Source organism: Saccopteryx leptura, chromosome 2 (assembly GCF_036850995.1).
Source record: "Saccopteryx leptura isolate mSacLep1 chromosome 2, mSacLep1_pri_phased_curated, whole genome shotgun sequence".
Taxonomy (NCBI): domain Eukaryota; kingdom Metazoa; phylum Chordata; class Mammalia; order Chiroptera; family Emballonuridae; genus Saccopteryx; species Saccopteryx leptura.
Window position 1 is genome coordinate 306,955,396 of NC_089504.1, and position 24,342 is coordinate 306,979,737.

General features: G+C 44.4%; 1 protein-coding gene and 1 non-coding gene across 3 annotated transcripts; one reads left to right on the forward strand and one right to left on the reverse strand.

The window, feature by feature from the left end:
• Positions 1-1,323: 1,323 nt before the first annotated feature.
• ZC3HC1 (zinc finger C3HC-type containing 1) lies at positions 1,324-20,116 on the reverse strand. Of its 2 annotated transcripts, none has more exons than XM_066362676.1 (10): positions 19,945-20,116; positions 17,643-17,754; positions 15,374-15,524; positions 14,391-14,474; positions 9,998-10,125; positions 8,850-9,004; positions 5,768-6,011; positions 4,698-4,910; positions 4,176-4,382; positions 1,324-1,756 (listed from the first exon to the last, which is right to left on the reverse strand). In XM_066362676.1, exons 1-10 carry the CDS (start codon positions 20,088-20,090, stop codon positions 1,688-1,690), a joined length of 1,509 nt encoding a protein of 502 aa, XP_066218773.1. In that variant the 5' UTR covers positions 20,091-20,116; the 3' UTR covers positions 1,324-1,687. The 2 variants fall into 2 exon arrangements, with proteins under 2 accessions (XP_066218773.1, XP_066218772.1); XM_066362675.1 differs by having other exon boundaries at positions 9,998-10,140; positions 19,945-20,108.
• On the forward strand, positions 8,463-8,538 carry TRNAT-CGU (transfer RNA threonine (anticodon CGU)). Its single transcript has one exon. It is a non-coding gene; the product is annotated as a tRNA-Thr (tRNA).
• Positions 20,117-24,342: the final 4,226 nt, after the last annotated feature.

Here is a 24,342-nt window from a genome sequence, read left to right on the forward strand (position 1 = left end):
CTGGGGCTGAAGGCCCGAAACCGGGAGCTCTGATGTCCAAGGGCGGGAGAGAGATGTGCCAGCAGAAGCAAAGAGCAAATGTGTCCCTCCTCTGTGTCTTTGTTCTATTTAAGATTAAGTGTCAAGGCCTGACCTGTGGTGGCGCAGTGTATAAAGCGTCGAACTAGAAATGCTGAGGTCGCCGGTTTGAAACCCTGGGCTTGCCTGGTCAAGGCACATATGGGAGTTGATGCTTCCAGCTCCTCCCCCCTTCTCTCTCTCTGTCTCTCTCTCCTTGCTCTCTCTCTCTGTCTCTCTCTCCTCTCTAAAAAACTGAATAAATAAATTAAAAGAAAATAATTCTTAAAAAAAAAAAAAAGATGAAGTGTCAAGCCACTTACCTCTGCCAAAGGCAAACGAGCACCTCTAGCAAAATAACCAGGAAGCACCCTCTGCTGGCCTCCTCCACTCATGGAAGGGAGAGATAAACACTATTTACCTTTTTAAAAATCATGATTAAAAATGACAGATTTAAAATCCAATATGCATGGGGAAAAAAGTTTCTTTATACTAAAGAGATTTATGCAGACCATGATCTTGAACTGGATCCTGGTTTGGACAAATCAAATGCAAAGAACATTTTGGGAACAATTATGAAACTTGAATGTGGACTGATATTAAGGGATTATTAATTTTTATGGGGTATAATCTATAGAAAAACATCCTATTTTTTTTTAGAGATATAAACTCTAAAGGTTAGCAGGGTGGAATATTATGATGTCTATTAGTTTCTTCAAAATACTTCAGTATAAGTGGAGAGAATCATAAAACCAGCCAATTATAGTTACTGCAAGAAAATAGGACATTTTAGAGAATAACTACTTCCTAGTGCCATGGTCACTTTACCAGTGGGCAGTCACATTCAGATGGGGCAGGTCAGTCTTCACCATGGTGACTGCCGTTCCCCACCCGCAGTGAAGGCCTTGGAAGCCCACTCAGGAGAGCTGGGCATGCGAAGACACACGGAGGGGGGTCTCTTCTGAAGGGCCTTGCTCCCCTTGTTACAGTCTCTTAGTCTGTCATCATCAAAGTAAAGAGAGAAAGTGGCCAGCCTGCTACTCACTTAGCACATCAGGAGATCTCCCTGGTGACATGATGAGCATCATCTTGCCACTGGTTTAGCAATATCTTCTTTGACTGCAGTCACAGATAAATTTTAGGCTTTTACCCAGTCTGAAAATGAACACTTTGCCTTTGTTTCTGGCCCCACTAAAGTTTTCTCAGTCTCTGCTTCCTCTACATCGACCCAGAAGGCAAGGGAGAAAATCAGTTCTCCGGCAGGAAGAATTTTAACAGAAACTTTATTAGCTCACACGGTCATGTTCCTGGGATAGAAGCGTCCTTACAACAATGCCTCACACTAAAGACAATGAAAGTGCTCAAGTCCTTGGTCCCCCGTCTAGTGTCCTAACCCCACGCTCCTTTACCAGACCCAGGCCTGCCCTGCCCGACCGGTCCGCGTCCCCGAGTGGAAACAGCTTCCCCCTCAGTCAGATGCAGATGGAGACCCTCACTGCCTCTGAAAGGGCAGGAGCTCCTGATTAAACCAGAACGGAGAAAAACAGCATCGGCTGGTCAAAAGGGGATTCAGGCTTCATTTCTTCAAAGTGATTCCTTCCATTTTTCTCCAGAAAGGGCTGGAAAATCTTCAGGATGAGCATAACAATTCCCACTGCCGGAATATTCGGAATACCTTCCTCGATTTCTCAGACAAACTCTACAGGTAGAAAAGCTCATTATTAGAGACTGAACTGTTGCATAGAGACGAAGGATACATAGCAGCTTGAAGGCTTGGTCTGTACATTTCTCCCAAGACCACCTAGGTGTTCTACTGCTGGGCTCTTGCTAACACACTCTAAGCCTCTAAAATACAGCTCCTGCCTGACCAGGCGGTGGCTCAGTGGGATGCGGAGGACCCAGGTTCGAGACTCCGAGGTCGTCAGCTTGAGCGCGGGCTCATCTGGTTTTAGCAAAACTCACCAGTTTGGACCCAAGGTCGCTGGCTTGAGCAAGGGGTTACTCGGTCTGCTGAAAGCCTACGGTCAAGGCACATATGAGAAAAACTAATTTGCAACAAAATCAGTTTTTTGTTGCAACAGAAGGTGTTGCAACAAAAAACAGATGATTGATGCTTCTCATCTCTCTCTGTTCCTGTCTGTCCCTATCTATCCCTCTCTCTCTCTGTCTCTGTAAAATAAATAAATAAATAAATAATAATAAAATACGGCTCCTGTCCTTCCTCCAAGCATCTGCATTTGTCCTAATCTCTGTGTGTGAGGGCGACACCTGTGACCCACCACAGTGCTGCATGCATTTAGAACTGGTTTCTTCATCTGTGTTGCTGAATTGGCCCAAGTTCTTTAGTTTGTGTGAACAGGGTTCACATATACGTGGTGCCTTGCTGGGGTTAATAGTATGATTCAAGGCTAAGGAATAAAACAAAGTTAAATGACCCTTAAGAGTTTAAGCTCTGACCTTGGCCTTCTCAACTTCACGTTTTAGCCAGCAGAGCTAATAATAGGAAGAATTTCAGTGCCATTGGATCATGCCTACGAAGTGAGCTGAGATTCTGAGACATGGTGTTACAGGCAGACAAAACAATTCGCTCTAGAAGATAAAAAGTCCTTGATGGGTGGGAACATTTGGTTTTCTCCGCCTTTCGGTGCCACAAGAGAGAGAGCACAAGGTCTCAGGGAGAGCACAGCAATAGGCAGCAAGATAATCCATAAAGTTACCTCTGGTTTCTGACAGCAGATGACATTTCTGTTTCTTACCCTCTTTGAGGATGCCTGTCTCAGTAAAATAAAGTCCCGGGAGGTAAAAGTTTGAGCTCTTACTAGAAACCGCAGGGAATTTTGTTAATAAAGCAACAGAGTTGCAACAAAGTTAAGTTAAAAAATAGTGTCAACCTTTTTCTAACATCCAGATCCCTTACCACAGCCTCATTAAGCCCGTGTCCCCAGTCACAGCAGCTGCGGGGAGGTTCAAGGATATGTTGCCAGAGAGGATTTCAAAAATCCTAGAACCCAGGGCCAATTACAAGGCCGACTTTTCCCACCACAGAATTAAATAAATAATAAAAAGTACCATAGGATTTCTGGTTAGTAGGACAGTGACAGGGAGAAGGTGATAAAAATTGTCAGTACACTATTTCATGAGGCTCTGGGCTGAGAATTTATGTGCAAGGGTAGATCTAATCTCTCCAATTTGAGAGATAGGTCAAATAATTGTCTTCAGATAGCTTTACATATTTTTAAGTATTTAAACTGGAAAAATGCGGGAGGGGGGTTTCCTGCAAAAAACATGGAAAACCTTCATCTGTATATTTTCTAAGGGTAAAAATGGACATTCTTGGGCCATTAGCATCACTGCAGTTCCTTGCAGTGGAATCCTGTGACCCTACAGCACCACGGAGCTGGGAGTACTTCTTATAAATATCTGTTGCTAAGTACTATTTCTCTTTGTCTTTGGAGGAAATAGAGGCCAGAAATTACTATATTTATACCAGGCAGGTGATAGGGCAACTCAGGGAAGGAGCCAGCAAAGGAAAGAGAACTCAGTTTCATAGTTGCTTAACACCTGCCTCCCAGCACTTCCAGACGTGGCTGTTTTCTCAGCTGTCATGACGGACTGGCACTTGCCCGCCCCGTGACCTGCCGTAGTCAGGACCGTGGTGGCTGGCTGAGGGCAGTGCACAGGTCTGAGGCTGTCCCAGTGAAAAGGAGCCTGCCCGCTGTCCAGAATGGAACCGCAGTCACGGTGTCAGAGCACGGGGCTACAGGCAGCTAAGGTAACTGGCCAGGCTCCCAAGGCGACTGACAGCGACGGATGGAAAAAGCAGCTGTCCTGCAACATGAGGCTGGGGCAGCTGCCTGCTCACATATTTCTACTTCTCTGCTTCTCTCCTCTGACACATTTCAGCTGGGACGACAAAGAATTTCTCAGAACCTGATGGAATGCTGTCTGCTAAACAGCACGAAGAGCGAGCCGGTTCCACACCTGTTCGCCAGGATGAGGCCGCACTGAGTCTAACGTGGCTTATGAGAGCCGAGGGCAGGCGGGGTGCTAACTATGGGACCGGGCTCTGCTCCACCCGTGCATGGCAAGCCCCACACTAGCAGGACGGCGCCACTCACCGTGGAGTCTGCTTCAGCCGGCTGGTGGGACTGCTTGTGGGCCACGAGGACGTTCAGCACGGCCTTCCAGCCTGGCTCTGCCGTGGTGTCGGCGCCCACCTCCGCCCCACCGTTCTCCTGGGCTTCCTTGCCAACTGCGAGATTCACCCAAGGGCACCAGTCTCTGTGCTGAGAGGCGGGATCAAAGAAGCTTCGTGAGGACGTGTCCTGAGGGAGGAGGAAGAGAAGCTGGTAAGGAAGGCTGGATGTCACGCAAACCCAGAGGCCCTGTTATGTTTGCCTCCATCTCACTGCTGCGCTGTGCCTGACGTGTTTATGACCTCTCCAACCCATCTCAAAGAAACAAATGAAAAAACCCTTTTTAGCCCTTTGCTCACCCAACTGTCCCATCCTTCACCTTATTCATATGGTCTACTTATCGCTACAGGACCAGAGTGGGCTCACGCCTGCCCCTGCGGCCGCGTGGCGAGGGCACGTGTGCTCCCTGTGCTCAGTGACTTCTGCACGCCCAGGTGGGCTCACCGAGCTGCTGGAAGAGCAGAGGCGAGCTCGTTTGGCTCTCCGGAGTGGACTCGAGGGCACTTCCAGGCCCGAGGTGTCTCCTGTGCCCATGCTCCGGGTCACGGGGCGGGTCCTGGTGGTGGGGCTAGCGGCCTCTGGCTCAGGGCGGTCAACAGGACTGGAAGAGTCCCAGCTCCGAGTTCGGGAGAAGGTGGGTCCTGGGCTCCTTTCAGCCTGAGGGGAGATGACGTGGAAGTACACCAATGCTATAAATGATGTCAGTCAGGAGAGATATCTAGAAGCATGTGGAAGTTAGTATTTTATAGTCTGAACTGTAAGAATTTAGTTTCTGAACTGTCTACATAACTAAACTCTTCAAAGAACATTAGCTTTCTATACAAAATAATTAATGTAGGCCCTGGCCATATGGCTTAGTTGGTTACAGCACCACCCCGAAGCACAGAGGTTGCCAGTTCGATCTCCGGTCAGGGCATAGAGGAGCAGAGCAATGTTCCTCTCTCTCTAAAATCAATAAATAAAAATCATAAATATATATAATGAATTTAGCTTTTCCACTGAAACTTGTGAATAAAACCACTCTCTGGTCTGATCAATGCGGTCAGAAGTGACTCCTAAGTTAATTACCAACTTTTCCACCAACAATTTTGGCAAGAAAGCTGGGGGTTTTTTTGTTTGTTTTTTTTGTTTGTTTTTGTTTTTTTTTTTACAGAGACAGAGAGAAGGATAGACAGGGACAGATAGACAGAAACGGAGAGATGAGAAGCATCAATCATTAGTTTTTCGTTGCGCATTGCAACACCTTAGTTGTTCATTGATTGCTTTCTCATATGTGCCTTGACTGTGGGCCTTCAGCAGACCGAGTAACCCCTTGCTCGAGCCAGTGACTTTGGGCTCAAGCTGGTGAGCTTTTGCTCAAACCAGATGAGCCCGTGCTCAAGCTGGTGACCTCGGGGTTTCAAACCTGGGTCTTCCGCATCCCAGTCTGACACTCTATCCACTGCGCCACCACCTGGTCAGGCAAGAAAGCTGTTTTTAATAAGTCCACCCCAAACAGGTCGATGGAGTCTAACCTGCTCCGAGCCTGGGGAAAAGGTGGCATCCTGGCTCCGAGTCATCATCCTCCGAGGAGACTCAGGCACCAACAGTAAGCGCTCTGGCCGCCCGTCAGGGCCCAGGGTCGGGGAGCTGGTCAGGACGAAGGATGCATCCAGGTCAGTCATGGACGACTCGATCTGCTGGAAGCCCCAGAGCCCCACCTTCCTCATACAGTGGGAACACGTTATCAGGGAGAGCTGCAAGGGTTCCAAGGAAGGACTAGGGAGAAACAGAAGAGAAAGTGAGTTTTCTCAAAGGGTAACATTTCCAAGGGACTAAGTGTAATGATTTGTGAGTACGCTTTATCTCATCATATAAACCTCCAAATGACTGGGAACCATGTGCTCTTTTATGGCAAGACTATTATATTTTGTTTGATAGAGAAGAAGAGGGAAAGAGAAAGAGAGAGAGAGAGAGAGAGAGAGAGAGAGAGAGGAAGGGGAAGGAGAGAGAAGCATCAGCTCGTTGTTTCACTTAGTTGTGTACTCATTGGTTGCTTCTCACATGTGCCCTGATTGGGGCTTGAACCAGCGACCTCAGGGTCAAGCTGGTGCCCTCAGGATCGAGCCAGCAACTCCAGGACTGGTAACCCTGGGATCAGTGACCTTGGTGCTCCAGGATCATGCTCTATCCACTGCACTGCTGGCCAGGGTGATGGCAAAACTGTTTTATTTTTTTTTATTTTCTTTCTTTTTTTTTAAGTGAGAGGTGGGGAGGCTGAGAGACTCCTGCATGCGCCCCGACTGGATCTACCCGGCAAGCCTCCTACAGGGTGATGCTCTGCCCATCTGGGGCCACTACTCCATTGCTTGACAATTGAGCTATTTAGTGACTGAGGCAAGGCCATGGTGCCATCCTCAGCACCCGGGGCCAACTTGCTCGAACCACTTGAGGCATGGATGGCTATGGGAGTGGAAGAGAGAAGGAGAGAGAAAAGGGGGAGGGGTGGAAAAGCAGATGGTCACTTCTTCCGTGTGCCCCCTGACTGACAATTGAACACGGGACTTCCACACGCAAGGCCAACACTCTACCACTGAGCCAACAGGCCAGGGCATAGCAAGAGTTTTTTTTGTTTGTTTGTTTGTTTTTTTACAGAGACAGAATCAGAGAGAGGGACAGACAGGAACGGAGAGAGATGAGAAGCATCAATCATCAGTTTTTCGTTGTGACACCTTAGTTGTTCATTGATTGCTTTCTCATATGTGCCTTGACCGTGGACCTTCAGCAGACCGAGTAACCCCTTGCTTGAGCCAGTGACCTTGGGTCCAAGCTGGTGAGCTTTGCTCAAACCAGATGAGCCTGCGCTCAAGCTAGCAACCTCAGGGTCTCGAACCTGGGTCCTCCACATCCCAGTCCGACACTCTATCCACTGCACCACTGCCTGGTCAGGCATAGCAAGAGTATTTTAAAAGTTATAAGTTTCCCTGCCCAACTTAAAACATTTTTTTTAAATGAAAATTATTCCTTCATCTATCAAAGAAATCACATTCAAGTAAATCAAGATTGGTTCCGACTGCCTTCTACCTCCGAGGGAGTCTGCACCAAACTGAGCAGCTGGGATGGAAAAACCAACATGGCGGACCAGGAGACTCTAGCTCAGGGGTCTCAAACTCGCGGCCTGCGGGCCGCATGCGGCCCGCCGAACAATGTTATACTGATTTTTTTTTGTTTTCAACTGCAGTGAGAAAAGTGTTGTGTAACAGTTGCCTTTTGTAGACCTAGTGCGGCCCGCCAAACGGCTGTGATCTTGCTCTGCGACCCACATGCTGAGTTGAGTTTGAGACCCCTGCCTAGCTGGTGCTTCCTTTGGTAGTTTTTATCTACTGAACTCATTTTTCTTCCTTTCTGAAAGCAGAAAGGAGCATCACTGTTTATAGGAACACAGATTCCCAGCTGGGAAGTGGCAGGGAAAGAAACAGAGTTCAGGCGTGCTCAGAAATTTCTGAGTTCTAATTCTGCTTTTGTTACTCTTACTGTTTTCTCATACTCACACCCCTTCAGTTTCCCTCTGTCTCTGTTTTCTTAAAGGAAACACATCTTCCTCCAAATACTATCAGTGACTGATGTATATGGGTGTATAAAGTTGTCACAGTTCAGTCTGACCTGTGGCACAGTGGATAAAGCATTGATTTGGAATGCTGAGGTCACTGGTTCAAAACCCTGGGCTTGCCAGGTCAAATCACATATGAGAAGCAACTAAGAGCTGATGCTTCCCGCTCTTCCCCCTGCCTTTCTCTCTCTCTCTCTCTCCTCTCTTTAAAATCAATAAAATCTTTTTTTTTTTTTTTACAGAGACAGAGAGAGAGTCAGAGAGAGGGATAGATAGGGACAGACAGACAGGAACGGAGAGAGATGAGAAGCATCAATCATCAGTTTTTGGTTGCAACACCTTAGTTGTTCATTGATTGCTTTCTCATATGTGCCTTGACCTTGGGGCTACAGCAGACAGATTAACCCCTTGCTCAAGCCAGCGACCTTGGGTCCAAGCTGGTGAGCTTTGCTCAAACCAGATGAGCCCACGCTCAAACTGGTGACCTTGGGGTCTCGAACCTGGGTCCTCCTCATCCCAGTCAGACGCTCAATCCACTGTGCCACCGCCTGGTCAGGTGAGTAAAATCTTAAAAAGAAAAAGTTGTCACAGTTTACATTCTCAGTCAAATTCACTGACTTGCCCTGGCCGGTTGGCTCAGCGGTAGAGCATTGGCCTCGTGTGTGGAAGTCCTGGGTTCGATTCCCAGCCAGGGCACACAGGAGAAGCACCCATCTGCTTCTCTACCCTTCCCCCTCTCCTTTCTCTCTATCTCTTTCTTCCCCTCCCACAGCCAAGGCTATACTGGAGCAAAGTTGGCCCGGGTGTTGAGGATGGCTCCATGGTCTCCACCTCAGGTGCTAGAATGGCTCTGACCACAGTGGAGCAACGCCCCAGAGGGGCTGATCATCACTCTCTGATGGGCATGCTGGTGGATCCTGGTTGGGCATATGTCGGAGTCTGTCTGCCTGCCTCCTCCCACTTCTCACTTCGAAAAAATTCAAAAAAGAAAAAATTCACTGACTCACCTACATGCCCAGCCGCACACAGAGAGAACACAGGCAGTGATGTGAACTTGGATGTCTGAGCCTACTTTGGTGGCAGTTTTTCTCTCATCAGTTTGGTGACAAAGTTCATCTTCAACCAGGTGCAGGAGAAGGCTGATCTTATCTTCTGTGAAGCACTACAAAGGAACCAAGGTAAAAAGCTTCGAGTTTCAACCACCACAAAAAGTAAGTTACATATAACAATACAGATCCACGATACAGGCAAAATCATGACAGAAAAGACTAATGTGAAGACTGCTCTCATCATTAGAGAAGATGTCCTTCTAGGACAAGGCTAAGGCATCACACCAAAGCTTTCTGAATTCCCTGCATCTGCTCAAGGAGAAAGGTGGCAGTTTTCCTAGAAGAATCAAATCTTTTCTAAGTTCCAATTTGTTTGCAATTTACCAACTGCAGACTTTCTCTGAAATCTGTAAATTTCAAACCCCCCAAATGAAAAAGGTTACTGTTTATATCTTGGCCTGACATTGAGTTTAGTTTTTGATAGAACAACAAAGCTTGCCACTGTCTTTAAAGAACTATGACAGGGTGGGGGGAAAACCTGCCTTGGCTGGGATGGAGTGACATTTATAACAGGCATCAGGGGTTAATAGTGGCGCTAAAATCCATAACTGTCTCTCAGCTTGAAGAAGCAAAATAATAGCTTCTATTTCTTCCATTAAAGCTTGTCTTCAAAGTACCCACTGGATGATGAAATGGGGCAGTAAACATTCAAAGTACAGACGGGACAGAACATTCCAAAAGTTCTCTTCACAAGAGAGACGGGCGTTTATAACTTCTCCTTTAGCATTTTCTTTGGGAAATGGTATTCAATAAATCATATGAAGTAACATATCAGTGTCTTCTGTTAAACAGTTTAAGCAACACATCAAGATAAAATCTGAACTTACACCACATAAAGAATCATATCTAAAAGTTTAAAGGAAACTACATAATTGACTAAAATCCTCAATAGTCACCTTTCTGATGGAAACTGCAAAGGGTCAGCTGAGAGACAAGCAAGTGGTTCTCTTCAGAGCAATCTGCAAACTCTTATCATTAAAGAGATACTTCACACACAAATGCTGGTGACAACTACAGGCCACTGAAGGCAGCCAGGGAGAACTCACCATAGTTTTCAAGTCCTCTGGCCTCAGGGAAGGAAGCTGGAGGTCCAAGTGACAGAGGCTTTGAAAACGATCTAGGAATTCATTAACAAGAACAGTAGGCTCACCCAATGGTAACATCCCAAATCGATCTGTGGGAAAGTAAACTGGAAGATTATATTGGTGCAAATTGTAAAAAAGAAAAAAAAAAATTAAATAAATAAATATATAAAATAAGGATATGTAGAATTTATATATGATATTAACAATTACTAGTTTTTGATGGGGCTATGATGATACTTCTGGGATTATGTTTAAAAAATAGTCTCAGTACAGAGGTTCCTCAGAAGCAGTCATGTCTAAGCTGAATTCGAAAGACCAACAACAGTGTGTTAAAGCAAAGAGCCAAGGATGGCACAGCGGTGGCACATGGTATGCTTGAGGGGAGAGTAGCAGGAGATAAAGTTAGTGTAGACAGCAGCCAGACCATGACTTTATTAATGTACATGATGAAAAATTACTGAAAGATTTTTTCAAAGGAGAAAGTGATGTTATACATAACATGCATTAGTTTGGAGTAGAGATTGTAATGGGTCTCTGAATGCAAAGAAATAAGCCTAGCAGACATTAAAGTAATTTAAATTAATAATTCCTGGAAGATACCAGTGGCATAAGGATGGAGAAAAGGATACCAGTACTATAAAGCTCTTTAATGATCAATGAAACCTCATTAAAAAACACACAAAACAGGGTACAATAATATACAGCATTAAATTGGAAAAAAGAATATAAACTCATGATGTTAAATAGAATTCTAGCAGTATGAGTTTTATGAGTACACAAATATGTCAGAACTTATCAAATTGTACACCTGAATATGGGCAGTTTTATGTCAATTATACCTCAGTACAGCTGTTAAAAAATAAATCCTTTTCAGTTCTGTCATTAAAGGGGTCCAAAAGCAGCAAGTCATTAAAGGGGCCCAACAGTAGTAAAGGTGGCACTTTTGTTCACCACTTAAGCGTATCACTAGCAACCATTTTTTTTAATTTAATTTTATTTTTTACAGAGACAGACAGAGAGTCAGAGAGATGGATAGATAGGAACAGACAGACAGGAACAGAGAGAGATGAGAAGCATCAATCATCAGTTTTTTGTTGTGACACCTTAGTTGTTCATTGATTGCTTTCTCATATGTGCCTTGACCGCGGGCCTTCGTAGACCAAGTAACTAACCCCTTGCTCGAGCCAGCGACCTTGGGTCCAAGCTGGAGAGCTTTGCTCAAACCAGATGCGCCTGTGCTCAAGCTGGTGACCTTGGGGTCTCGAACCTGGGTCCTCCGCATCCCAGTCCGATGCTCTATCCATTTCACCACCGCCTGGTCAGGCGCAACCAGATTTTGGTCTCTAATATTAACAAATTATTTAATGTTGCAAGTTACCAAATATGCCAAAATATGTCAATTTTTTTTTTTTTTCCTGAAGTTGGAAACGGAGGTAGTCCGACTCCCGCATGCGCCCGACCAGGATCCACCCGGCATGTCCACCAGGGGGTGATGCTCTGCCCACCTGGGGCGTCGCTCTGTTGCAACCAGAGCCATTCTAGCACCCAAAGCAGAGGCCATGGAGCCATCCTCAGCGCCAGGGCCAACCCTGCTCCAATGGAACCTCGGCTGCGGGAGGGGAAGAGAGAGACAGAGAGGAAGGAGAGGGGAAGGGGTGGAGAAGCAGATGGGTGCTTCTCCTGTGTGCCCTGGCCGGGAATTGAACCTGGGACTCCTGTACGCCAGGCCGACGCTCTACCACTGAGCCAACTGGCTAGGGCTTTATTTTTTGTTTATTGTTTTAGAGAGAAAGAGGCAGAAAGAGAGCAAGAGAATGGAAAGAGAAGAGAGAGAGAGAAACATTGATGTTGTTACTTATTTGTGCACTCATTAGTTGATTCTTGTATGTGCCCTAACTGGAGATCAACCTTGCGACCTTGATGTATCGGGACGATGCTCTAACCAACTGAGTTATCTGGCCAGGGCCAATTTCTTTTATATATTTAATTAATACCAGTATTCTCTTGTGCTCCTAAATCTACTGTAGCAGAATGAATGTTTAGATAGACCAAAGTCAGCTAAGAGAAACCCATGCTATCTACTTGGTATGCTTCAGTGATGTCCTTCTGTGAACCTTCCTCACGTTAGGAGGTGGTCAAAACAGCTTGGGGGACTTCCAACGTGCAAAGTACCACTTGTCTTCTAATTTCAGAGGCATCCTCCAAGACTGGCTTCTCCATAACTTAAAACTAAAAATGTAGATCTCAGAATTTAAACTTTTTTAATTTAAAATTTATTTTTCTTTTCTTTTTTTTAAGATTTTATTTATTGAATTGAGAGGAGAGAGAGGTAGAGAGGGAGAGAGACAGAGAGAGAGAGAAAGGGGTGGGAAGAGGAACAGGAAGCATTAACTCGTAGTAGTTGCTTCTCATATGTGCCTTGACTGGACAAGCCTGGGGTTTCAAACTGGTGACCTCAGCATTCCAGGTCGACGCTTTATCCACTGTGCCACCACAGGTTAGGCAAAATTTATTTTTCAATTATAGTTTACATTCAATATTATTTTGTATTAGTTTAGGGTGTACAGCACAGTGGTTTGACAATCATATACTTTACAGAGTGCCATCATCTTTACTTTAGAAATGTTATTTCATAATAATCCCTTTCCTATCACCTCTTTATATATCAGTAGATGGCACTCTGTGGTCACCTTCAATCCATTTTTCCTCGGAGTGGTTATTCATGGAATATTCCTGGGCATCAGTGGCCCTGGAATCAGCCTGAGCTGCCCTCTGGTCAAGGAGTAAATATATGGATTAACAGTGTCGCTCTTTGGACCATGGGTCCAGAGAGTTTTGCACCTGGCCTCGGTGAGCCTCCAGAGGGCTCTACAGCGAAGGCTGGTTACATGATCAGTAAAACAATCTGCAGGGAAAACAGGTGCTTGCACCTGGCGGGTCCAGACCACTGTGGGGCAGTCTTTGGCTGGAATGCTAACCTCACTTCAATGCTATTGTTAGATAACCATTTTACTGTAATAAACTGTAGATTTGTGACCACTCCTGTTTGGGGTTCGGTGAGTTTTCTTTAGCAGCCAAACCCTGTTTAAGTGCCATCATTAGTGCTGTTGTGCACCAAAGGAAGCCAAGGTAGAGCATGGGGCTGCTCGCTAGCGTAAGAAAAGCAGAGGCTTTGAAATTAGATAACACCCTAGTCATGGCTCCTCATTAGTTTTTTTTTTTTTCTTTTTACAGAGATAGAGAGTCAGAGAGTGGGATAGATAGGGATAGACAGGAATGGCGAGAGATGAGAAGCATCAATCATCAGTTTTTTGTTGCGACACCTTAGTTAAGGGGTCGGGAACCTATGGCTCGTGAGCCAGATGTGGCTCTTTTGATGGCTGCATCTGGCTCGCAGACAAATCTTTAATAAAAAAAATAATGTTAAAAATATAAAACATTCTCATCTATTACAATCCATTCATTTCCTACCGCTCATGTTCATGGTTGCGGGTGGCTGGAGCCAATCACAGCTGTCCTCCAGGAAAACACCAAATTTTTATTGGATAATGCGTAATATACGTGGGTCATTGTATGGCTCTCATGGAATTACATTTTAAAATATGTGGCATTCATAGCTCTCTCAGCCAAAAAGGTTCTCGACCCCTGCCTTAGTTGTTCATTGATTGCTTTCTCATATGTGCCTTGACCATGGGCCTTCAGCAGACTGAGTAACCCCTTGCTCGAGCCAGCGACCTTGGGTCCAAGCTGGTGAGCTTTTGCTCAAACCAGATGAGCCCGCACTCAAGCTGGCGACCTCGGGGTCTCGAACCTGGGTCCTCTGCATCCCAGTCCAACGCTCTATCCACTGCGCCACCGCCTGGTCAGGCACTAGTTGGTTTTAAGACTTCTCATTCTGTTTCCTCAATTAGAAAAACTGGGTTGATAATGTTTATGTCCAGGGGTCTTGTGGAAATCAAATAGGATAATGGATGCATAGCTAAGCCTTTGGCTTGTCAAATGCACTTAATGTTAATCAGCAACATAAGTGAATGAATGTTAAGTTAGTTCTTCCTTTTCTTAATATTTATTTTATTAATTTTAGAGATAGGAAGGGAGAGAATAAGAGAGAGAGAGGAACATCAATCTATTCCTATACGTGCCTTGACTGGGGATCGCCCTGGCAACCTCTGTGCTTCTGGATGATGCTCTAACACACCGAGCCATTTGGCCAGGGCAAGTTAGTTCTTGAAAAGCACAAATATAAAGAAAGACCAAGAACTTCAAAGTCTAGATTTTCACAAATAAACAAGACAATATTCGAAATGCAATGACCAAAGAGAGATAGTAAACAGGAAATCTTGGAAATAAGTACCTGGGGAGGGGCTGTCTGGCCAGAAACAGAACTTCTCATGGGCAATACACAAGGCTTTCTTCAGCTCAGCACACCGTTCCTTATCTGAAATCCACACAGGTGACAACGCCTTTAAAAACACTATATAGAGGCAAAATCCAATGGCCAAAAGCCTTAAGAGTATAGACTCAAAGAAACATAAGAAAATTTAAAAGTATATGAAAATATTAACAACTGCATCTTCTTAATATTTTCTACAAAACAAGTTCTAAATCAAGAGCCTAAGATCAATCACCATAAGGGCATCATGTATCTTTTTTTTTTTTTTTTGGTATTTTTCTGAAGCTGGAAACGGGGAGAGACAGTCAGACAGACTCCCGCATGCGCCCGACCGGGATCCACCCGGCACGCCCACCAGGGGCTACGCTCTGCCCACCAGGGGGCGATGCTCTGCCCCTCCAGGGCGTCGCTCTGACGCGACCAGAGTCACTCTAGCGCCTGGGGCAGAGGCCAAGGAGCCATCCCCAGCGCCCGGGCCATCTTTGCTCCAATGGAGCCTTGGCTGCGGGAGGGGAAGAGAGAGACAGAGAGGAAGGAGGGGGGGGTGGAGAAGCAAATGGGCGCTTCTCCTATGTGCCCTGGCCAGAAATCGAACCCGGGTCCCCCACACGCCAGGCCGACGCTCTACCGCTGAGCCAACCGGCCAGGGCCGGTATCATGTATCGTAAAAAGCAAAATGCGAGCCTTCACCAAAGTTCTGTGTCTCTTCGGAACCATAAAGTCAACAAACATTCCACTGGTAACTTCCTAGCATACACAAAGTCAAGTTCACTCTAAAGTAGTTCAGGTTTTTAAAAAAGTAATGACTGAAGCCCATAGTGTGAAGATGGTCACAAATGCACCCTGTAGATACTAGTACACTTTCTTTGATCAAACAACTAACTGGTCTTTTCAGAAAAACTAGTAGAACACGGAGGAAATTGTAATTTGTACTTTATACTTACACCTGTCGAAATCAAAGGCGGGCTGTAAACTGGCACAGAGGAAGGCCTGACAGCTGGAGCATTTGAGCATGTCACATTCAACCGTGACCCAGCCATATTTCGCACAGACAAGTGGAGACAGCTCGGGGGGCTTCCCTGCCCATTTCAAAGAGTAAGCACGTTAAGAAAAATGATGCTGCAGGTACATTAAAATGACTAAGTCAGAGATGAAAACTTTCACTCATTCTTTCTGTACACAGATGTAAACATATTAAACTGAGGGGAAACGCAGTAAAAAAATGTTACAAATATTTTTAAACAACAGAAACATGCTTTACATAATGATGAAGATCATCTGAGTAATAAGCAGAGGGAAAAAGTTACCAGTTTTTTTTTCCAGGAAGCTGTTATGTATTTCATATGTTTAAAATATCTAATTTATTACTGGTATGGGATGGCAGAGAGAAGACATTCATATGCTCCTAAGAAGAAATATTAGGGATTTGAAAACCCCAGTGGAAGCACTGGGATACACTTAAGCAATTAGGCATAGTGAGAGTTAGACAAGCAGAAATATTTTCCTTTTTAAAAAAAAAATACATTTAGTGAGGGGGGAGACAGAGACAGACTCCCACATACGCCTTGACTGGAACCACCCGGCAAGCCCACTAGGGACACTTGCTCCATTGCAACCATAGCCATTTTCTAGCACCTGAGGCAGAGGCCATGGAGCCATCCTCAGCGCCCAGGGCCAACTTCTCCAATGAGCCATGGCTGTAGAAGGGAAGAAAGAGAGAGAGAGAGACAGAGAGAGAGACACACACACACACAGAGAGAGAGAGAGAGAGAGAAGGAGAAGCAGACAGATGGGTGCTTCTCCTGTATGCCCTGACTAGGAATTGAACTCGGGACTTCCATGCACTGGGTGGCACTCTACCACCGAGTCAACCGGCCAGGGCCAGCAGAAATATTTTCCACCACTCACCTAAGCTGTCCTATTGTACCTCATCCACTTTTATCTTCCAAAGAATAGTCAGTAAAATTAATAACTTTCTTCATTATTCCCCCTACCCCAAATTGGACTGTTACACACTACTGTGTGTGTATACTAATGTCTATGCGCTTTCAACAGGCTGAGAGCATCAGGAGCATCTATCAATATGTGCTTTATTTATTATGTGAAATTTTGGATTTTGATGGCTGCATTGCGAGTATGTAGAAGTCCTTGTTTGTATGAAATATTTTGGGGTAATGAGGTATCACTTTGGCAACTCACTATCAAGTAGTTCAGAAAGTCTTTGTGACTTATGCAACCTTTCTGTATGTCTAGAACTGTTTCCAATTTTAATAAAATCAGTCTAGTGAACAGAACATGGCAAAAGTGATGCTGTGTCACCTCTGACATTAGGTTACAAGGACTCCACCTTCTGTCTTGCTCTCTCTAGCTGGCTCACTCTGGTGGAAACCAGCTGCCATGTTGTGAACTGTCCATGGAAAGGCTCCATGTAGCAAGGAACATAGGGAGGTCTCCAGCCAACACTTAGTATAACTCTAACGCCCTCAATCCAACAGGCACAAGGAAATGAATCCTGTCAACACTGTGTCCGATTCTAAGTGGATCCTGCCTTAGTTGAGCGCTAGGATGACTGCAGCCCCAGCCTATACCTTCACTGTAGTCTGTGAGAGACCATGAGTCAGATGTTTCGCCTAAGCTGTGCCTGATTCCTGATGCAGAAACTATGAAATGATAAGTGTTTCTTAAGCCACCGAGGTTTACGGTACTTTGTTACGTAACAATAGATAACTAATACACAGGAAAATTTAGAAAGAGACAAATAGTAAAGTCTCAAAAAAAACCGTATTAGGTTTGGTTGTCAAGAGCCTTATGCTATAATCCTGCCTTTGCTACTTGCTAGTAGGTTGACCTTTGGCAAGTCACATAACCTACCTGAACCACTTCCTCTTCTGTAAAATGAATATAATAATAACAATCCCTATTTTCATAGGTGTAAGGTAAAGATCAAATGTGATAATATATGTGAAAACACATTATATACAAATGTTAGTTATTGTTCCTTCTGGCTCTTAGTTTTTCTTTTGTGAAAGGAAAAGGTTAGGCTATCTAAAATGTTCCTTTGAGGGATAACATTGTATGTGCTAATTTTCCTATAAAATTTCTTACTGAGTTTGATTCTTCAATTTCAAACTTGATAGTAAGTAGCGTTATCTCTAGGGGAATAATTCCAGGAGCAGGCAGAAAGTGCAACTCACATGACCCAAAAAAGGATATAGAAAATGTTTCCACTCTGCTAAAGAAGGCTTCTTTGCTTGTAGATTCCAATGGAGGCTGTTCTGCTTGGGGTGATCCATTAACTGGCTGGAATGTGGCAGGTGTCTCCTTCCTAAAATAAAGTGACAGAGCTGTTGGTAATTTCTTCACGGCATTGCTTTGCTTGAACATTTTGTATCTAGCTTGTCTGCATGTCACATCATCAATCACACCACACTGGATTTTAACCTTTCTAAAAATCATTTCAGTCATGTAATTCCTCTGCTTAACATTTTCAATGGTTTCACAATATAGTCAGCCCTCTGCATCCACAGGTTCCACATCTGCAGATTCAACCAACTGCAGATAGAAAATATTTTGGAGGAAAAAATGTTACATTTTTGCTGATGTGAACTACATAATTAGACCTGTAATGGTTGTGTCTCTACTTAACAGGTACAGAGTTTTTTCCTTGTTATCATTTCCTAAATAATTCAGTATAACAACTATTGACACTATATTAGGTTTTATAATTAATTTAGGGCTGCTTTAAAGTATACGGGAAGATGTGCATAGGTTATATGCAAACACTATGTCATTTTATATCATATAACGGACTTGAGTATCTGAGCATTTTAGTATCTGAAGGGGGTTCTGGGATGATGATACTTTCTAGAATCCATATTCTTCAGTCTGGCATTCAAATCTCTCTCTCTATCTCTCTTTTTCAGAGACAGAGAAAGAGTCAGAGAGCGCGATAGATAGGGACAGACAGACAGGAACAGAGAGAGATGAGAAGCAACAATCATCAGTTTTTTGTTACAACACCTTAGTTGTTCATTGATTGCTTTCTCATATGTGCCTTGACTGTGGGCCTTCAGCAGACCGAGTAACCCCTTGCTCGACCCAGAGACCTTGGGTCCAAGCTGGTGAACTTTGCTCAAACCAGATGATCCTGTGCTCAAGCTGGCGACCTCGGGGTCTCGAACCTGGGTCTTTCGCATCCCAGTCTGATGCTCTCTCTATCCACTGCGCCACCACCTGGTCAGGCTCAAATCTCTTAACAGTTTGGTCATACCTAAGTTTCAAGCATTTCTACCTCTACAGTGCTCCACTAATCTTACACTGTCAAACTGATCCTCTAGCCCACTTACTATTCCCCAATAATATTTTGCATAAGCTTAGTAAACACAAAATAAGACTCTGGGCTTCTGTGCATTATACAGTTTGAAACATGTTAGAAATTCAATTCTTTTAACAGCAGAAAAAAGCAACCTTGATATTCCTACCTGGATCAATCCGTGATACCCACTCCTCTCAAAAATGTACTAATTTGAAAATTCAAATCAATATAAAGATCTTTAGGCAATTTCATGGAAAAAAAATTCAAGGAGAAAAATGCCAGCAAAAACAATTCTCTCATTTTCAGTTAAAGGTATTTCAGCAGAGCCTGGGAAGGGGTACAGGGAGGAACTGCTGAAGACAAAAGTAATTTTAATAAAAACAGGATTACATCAACTATTATAACTCAGAAGAAAGAGATTTACTGTAAGAATTATTCTCAGAGAGAGACAGCCTCAGGAAGGTGTGGATCTTGGAACAAAGTCAAAAGGATTCATAAACTCAGAAGAGAAAAAAATGACATTTATTCTAGTAACCTCTATGTGAAATTTAGCATTTCTTTCAATTATGAATGAAGGGTAATAAGAACCATAGTAGCATCAGCAATACCTGCGAATTTTTGACAAATGAAAATCACATTTTTTCATCCCATTATGGTTGTTGCACGTGTTTTGGAATAAAATTTATGCTTATCACTACTTCAAAATCTCGGTAACTAACAGACTCATGGCTAGATATTATTTAACTCTTTAATAATGAAGTATGTTTCCTCATCACTTTCCCCCCCCTCCTACTACCTTGACAACTTCATTCCAATGTAATTGGTTTCCTTTATAATCTTATGCACTTTACTTACACATCAGAAAATATTATTCTGAGAAGGTGTTCATAAACTTTACCAGGCTGCCAAAGGTGTCTACAGATCAAAAAAGATTAAGAAGCCCAAATAAAGGAAGTGCGGTGCGCATCGTTAGCGGGTTTTTTCCTTCCCCCAATACCTGACATAAGGTAAAATTCCGCCCACTGGTGCGGAATCCAGTGCACCCCGAAGAAATTAAGGCCAACAACATGTAGCAATCCCACTCTCTTTCGCATCCCAGGACGAAGCCAGTGTCAGTGCCGGTGTGGCCCACCCCGGCCTGAATCTCCTAAACCCTGTCCCATCAGCCCGCGCCGGACCGGGATGGATTTGCGAACTCACCGTTCAGTGCCTCCCTCTTCTGGGGCAATCCCCTCATCTATCAGCTGCCGGACTTTTTGGGGAGTCCCTTCTGGGGAGCGAATAACCGCACCCCAATTCTTTTCAACTCCTGAGGCAAACGCGGGCACCTCGCTGGGCGCCGCCATCTTGGTCCGTTGCGGAGTTGCTTCCCCTCGGGTTTGAAGGCTCAGGAGCTTCCGTTCTGGGACAGTTAGATCCTCCTTTGCAGGTATTCTCTCGCGCGTGCCCACGGGACCCACACGCAGAGTGTGTCCGCCTGGCCCGCCCCCTCTTGGGCGTTTTAGAATAAGGTAAACCACCACGGGAGGGCTCTCTGGTGTTTAGGTTTGACTGACCCTTAATTAATCGTTTCCTTTATGCAAGAGCATTTTGGGGCTGACTGATAAAGAGATTAAGCAGGAACTGAGGGGCCTAATTTAGTCTTCAAGTTATTAGCTTAAGTGCCTTCCTAAATTATTTCTTTTTACAAGTGAGGAATTGGCGATCGTCACTTAAGAGTAAATAATTTAGATTCCCTCTTAGAAACCATATTATGGTGGGTTTAGAAGTCTGTGGCATTGGCATTATTGAACATGCCCTCCCTCTTTTATCCAACAAATATATTTATTGTGCCTTATTGACGCTGCCCTAGGGGCTGAAGATGACAATAGTAAACAAAGGAGATGTAGGTCTTAGGGAACTTAGGCATCAAGCACGTTTTCTTGTAGTTTTGAAGTGATAAGTGCTCTAAAAGGAAGGGTGTAAAAGGAGAGCCTGATGAATGAAGTCTGTAGTAGTCTGAGTGTCAGATGTTTAAAACGGATGAGATTGTGGGAAAGAGATTGGCCCAGAATTTCACAATAACCCAGACTGGAGGGAGTTTGTTTCATGTAACAAATTGAAAAGACTCTTGTGACTGAGCAGTGGGAAGGTGAAAGCAACCTTCTAGCTCACTCCTTATGGGCTCCTAATTTCCCCTAAGTTATTTTACTGAGCCCTGGCTGGTTAGTTCATTTGGTTAAAGCATCCTACTGATATACCAAAGTTGTGGGATGGATTCCAAGTAGGGCACATACAAGAATCAACCAATGAATGCATAAATAAGTGGAGCAACAAGTAATGTTTCTCAAATCAATAAAAATCTTTAGCCTGACCAGGTAGTGGCACAGTGGATAGAGCGTCGGACTGGGATGCAGAGGACCGAGGTTCGAGATCCCAAGGTCGCCAGCTTGGGCGTGGACTCATCTGGTTTGAGCAAAGCTCACCAGCTCGGACCCAAGGTCGCTGGCTCAAGCAAGGGGTTACTTGGCCTGCCGAAGGCCCATGGTCAAGGCACATATGAGAAAGCAATCAATGAACAACTAAGGTGTCACAACGAAAAACTGATGATTGATGCTTCTCATCTCTCTCCATTCCTGTCTGTCCCTATCTATCCCTCTCTCTGACTCTCTGTCTCTGTAAAAAACAAACAAACAAACAAAAACCTTAAAAAGAAACTTAAAAAAATACATTAAAAAATTATCTTCCCACCCACCAAGACCTTTAACTTGTTGATCTTACCACCTTTCCATTGTCCCTAACTCCACTACTTTTCTTATTTCTTCTCTCCTTAGTCAGCTTCAATTCATTGTCAAGCATTATTATTATTCCTTTGCAAAATTTGAAAGTGGACTGAGAATTAGTTAATATTAAAGAATTATTGTTAGCTTTGTTACATGTGATAATGGCATTGTGATTATGTTTTATTTTTTTTAATATAGAGTCCTTACATATTTATAGGTGAACCAGTCTGGGGTTTGCTTTAAAATTTTCGAGGAGGCCCTGGCTGGTTGGCTCAGCGGTAGAGCGTCGGCCTGGCGTGCGGGGGGACCCGGGTTCGATTCCCGGCCAGGGCACATAGGAGAAGCGCCCATTTGCTTCTCCACTCCCCCCTTCCTCTCTGTCTCTCTCTTCCCCTCCCGCAGCCAAGGCTCCATTGGAGCAAAGATGGCCCGGGCGCGTTGGGGATGGCTCCTTGGCCTCTGCCCCAGGCGCTAGAGTGGCTCTGGTCGCGGCAGAGCGATGGCCCGGAGGGGCAGAGCATCGCCCCCTGGTGGGCAGTGCATCGCCCCTGGTGGGCATGCCGGGTGGATCCCGGTAGGGCGCATGCGGGAGTCTGTCTGACTGTCTCTCCCCGTTTCCAGCTTCAGAAAAAAAATACAAAAAAAATTTTTTTTCGAGGAAAAGAAAATGTGTGGTGGAATAGATGAAAGGAGATGGCAAAATATTTTATTTGTTGGATTTGAGTGATAGACTCATGAAGGTTCATTATATTATTCTTTCTACTATTGAGATATTTGACATCATAAAAAGCAAAATAAACCCTGGTGGGGTAGCTCAGTTGGTTAGAACATTGTTTGTTTTTTTTCAGAGAGAGAGAGAGGGATAGACAGGGACAGACAGACAGGAACGGACAGAGATGAGAAGCATCAGTCATTAGTTTTTCATTGCGTGTTGCAGCACCTTAATTGTTCATTGATTGCTTTCTCATATGTGCCTTGACCGGGGGCCTTCAGCAGACCGAGTAACCCCTTGCTGGAGCCAGCAACCTTGGGTTCAAGCTGGTGGGCTTTTTTTTTGCTTAAACCAGATGACCCCACATTCAAGCTGGTGACCTCGGGGTCTCGAACCTAGGTCCTCTGCATCCCAGTCCAACCTGGGTCCTCTGCATCCCAGTCCAACGCTCTATCCACTGCACCACCGCCTGGTCAGGCTGTTTTTTTATTTCATATATTGAATGGCTGTCTTATCATCTTGTGATAGTACTTAACCTTCTCTGCTATTATATAAATCAGTAGTTCGCAAGTGGGCACACTTTTGCCTCCTGAGGAATAGTGACAATTTCTGGAGACATTCTTGCTTTTTACAACTAGGGTAGTGGTATAGGTCGGTGATGCTGCAAAACATCTTAACAGTGCACAGGATAGCCCCCCCCCCCAACAAGAATTACCTTATCCCAAATGTCAAAAGTGCAGAAATTGAGAAACCCTATTATTATAGTCTGTGCTCCTATCTAAGGCCAGCTTGTACATTAGACCTAATAATTCCCCCTTACCTACTCAAGGATGTTGCCCAACAGTTCTCTTCTCTACTGAACATTCCCATCAGCATCAAGATATTATTTCTCCCACCTTAAAAACAAAATAGCCTGACTAGGCAGTGGCGCAGTGGATAGAGCATTGGACTGGGATGTGGAAGACCCAGGTTCGAGACCCTGAGGTAACCAGCTTGAGCGCGGGCTCATCTGGTTTGAGCAAAGCTCACCAGTTTGGACTCAAGGTCGCTGGCTTCTGCAGGGGGTTGCTTGGTCTGCTGTAGCCCCACGGACAAAGCACATATGAGAGGGCAATCAATGAACAACTAAAGTGCCATAATGAAAAACTGATGATTGATGCTTCTCATCTCTCTCTGTTCCTGTCTGTCTGTCCTTATCTATCCCTCTCTCTGACTCTCTCTCTGTCTCTGTAAAAACAAAAACAAAACAGAACAAACACTTTCTCTGATTTCAGTTCCTTCTTTAGCTATTGCTCCACTTATCAGCTCTTCTTTATAGCAAAACTCCTAGAAAAAAAATTACTTATCCTCACTGATTCTAATAGTTTCTATTTCTCCCCTCATTGTTTTTGCTCCAGCAACACTGGCCTCCTTACTAGTCCTTGAATATGATGGGTTGATGTCTCTCTTTCTATCTTGCTCTCTCACTCTCTCTAAAAATCAATCAATAAAAATTTTTTAAAAAGAGAGAAAGATGTTAAGCAGCACAGTAGCATAAATAGTTCTTCATTTTGGGAAAGATCACTCTGTGAACTGTGTGAAGAATGGATTGCAGCCAAGAGAGGTTATAGAGTGACTATTAGGAGCTTGCTGAAGAAGCTCCTGCGGAAGGTGATGATCGACCAAGACTAGGGCGGAGATTGCTGAAAGTGGGGAGGTTCAAGATATATTTCGGAGCCAGAAACAACAAGACTAAGTGATGGGTTATACATAGCAGGTGGGAAAATCGAGTTTAAGGAGGACTGAACAATCAAAATGGACACACACATATACATGTATTAAATATGTAAATATATAATGCATATATACACATGCATTATATATTTACATATTTAATACATGTATATGTGTGTGTCCATTTTTGTGTGCGACAAACATTTTGCCAGGCATATAAATGTTCAGAAGATAACAGTGTTAAGACACGAATCAGGTGCTGGCCAATTGGCTCAGTGGATAGAACGTCGGCCTGGCGTATAGACATTCCGGGTTCAACTCCTGGTCAGGGCACACAGAGAAGCGGCCATCTGCTTCTATCCTCCTCTCTCTCCCCTTTCTCTCTGTCTTCCTCTCCCACAGCCAGTGGCT

What these genes read in the sequence shown, in the direction of transcription:
- ZC3HC1 (XM_066362675.1), bottom strand. Translation starts at nt 20,090, where the DNA reads ATGGCGGCGCCCAGCGAGGTGCCCGCGTTTGCCTCAGGAGTTGAAAAG. An exon ending in CGCCTTTGATTTCGACAGGT is followed by an intron (nt 14,475 to 15,373) that starts GTAAGTATAAAG and finishes TGTGGATTTCAG; the next exon opens with ATAAGGAACGGTGTGCTGAG. An exon ending in CAGAGGACTTGAAAACTATG is followed by an intron (nt 9,005 to 9,997) that starts GTGAGTTCTCCC and finishes GTTCCTTTGTAG; the next exon opens with TGCTTCACAGAAGATAAGAT.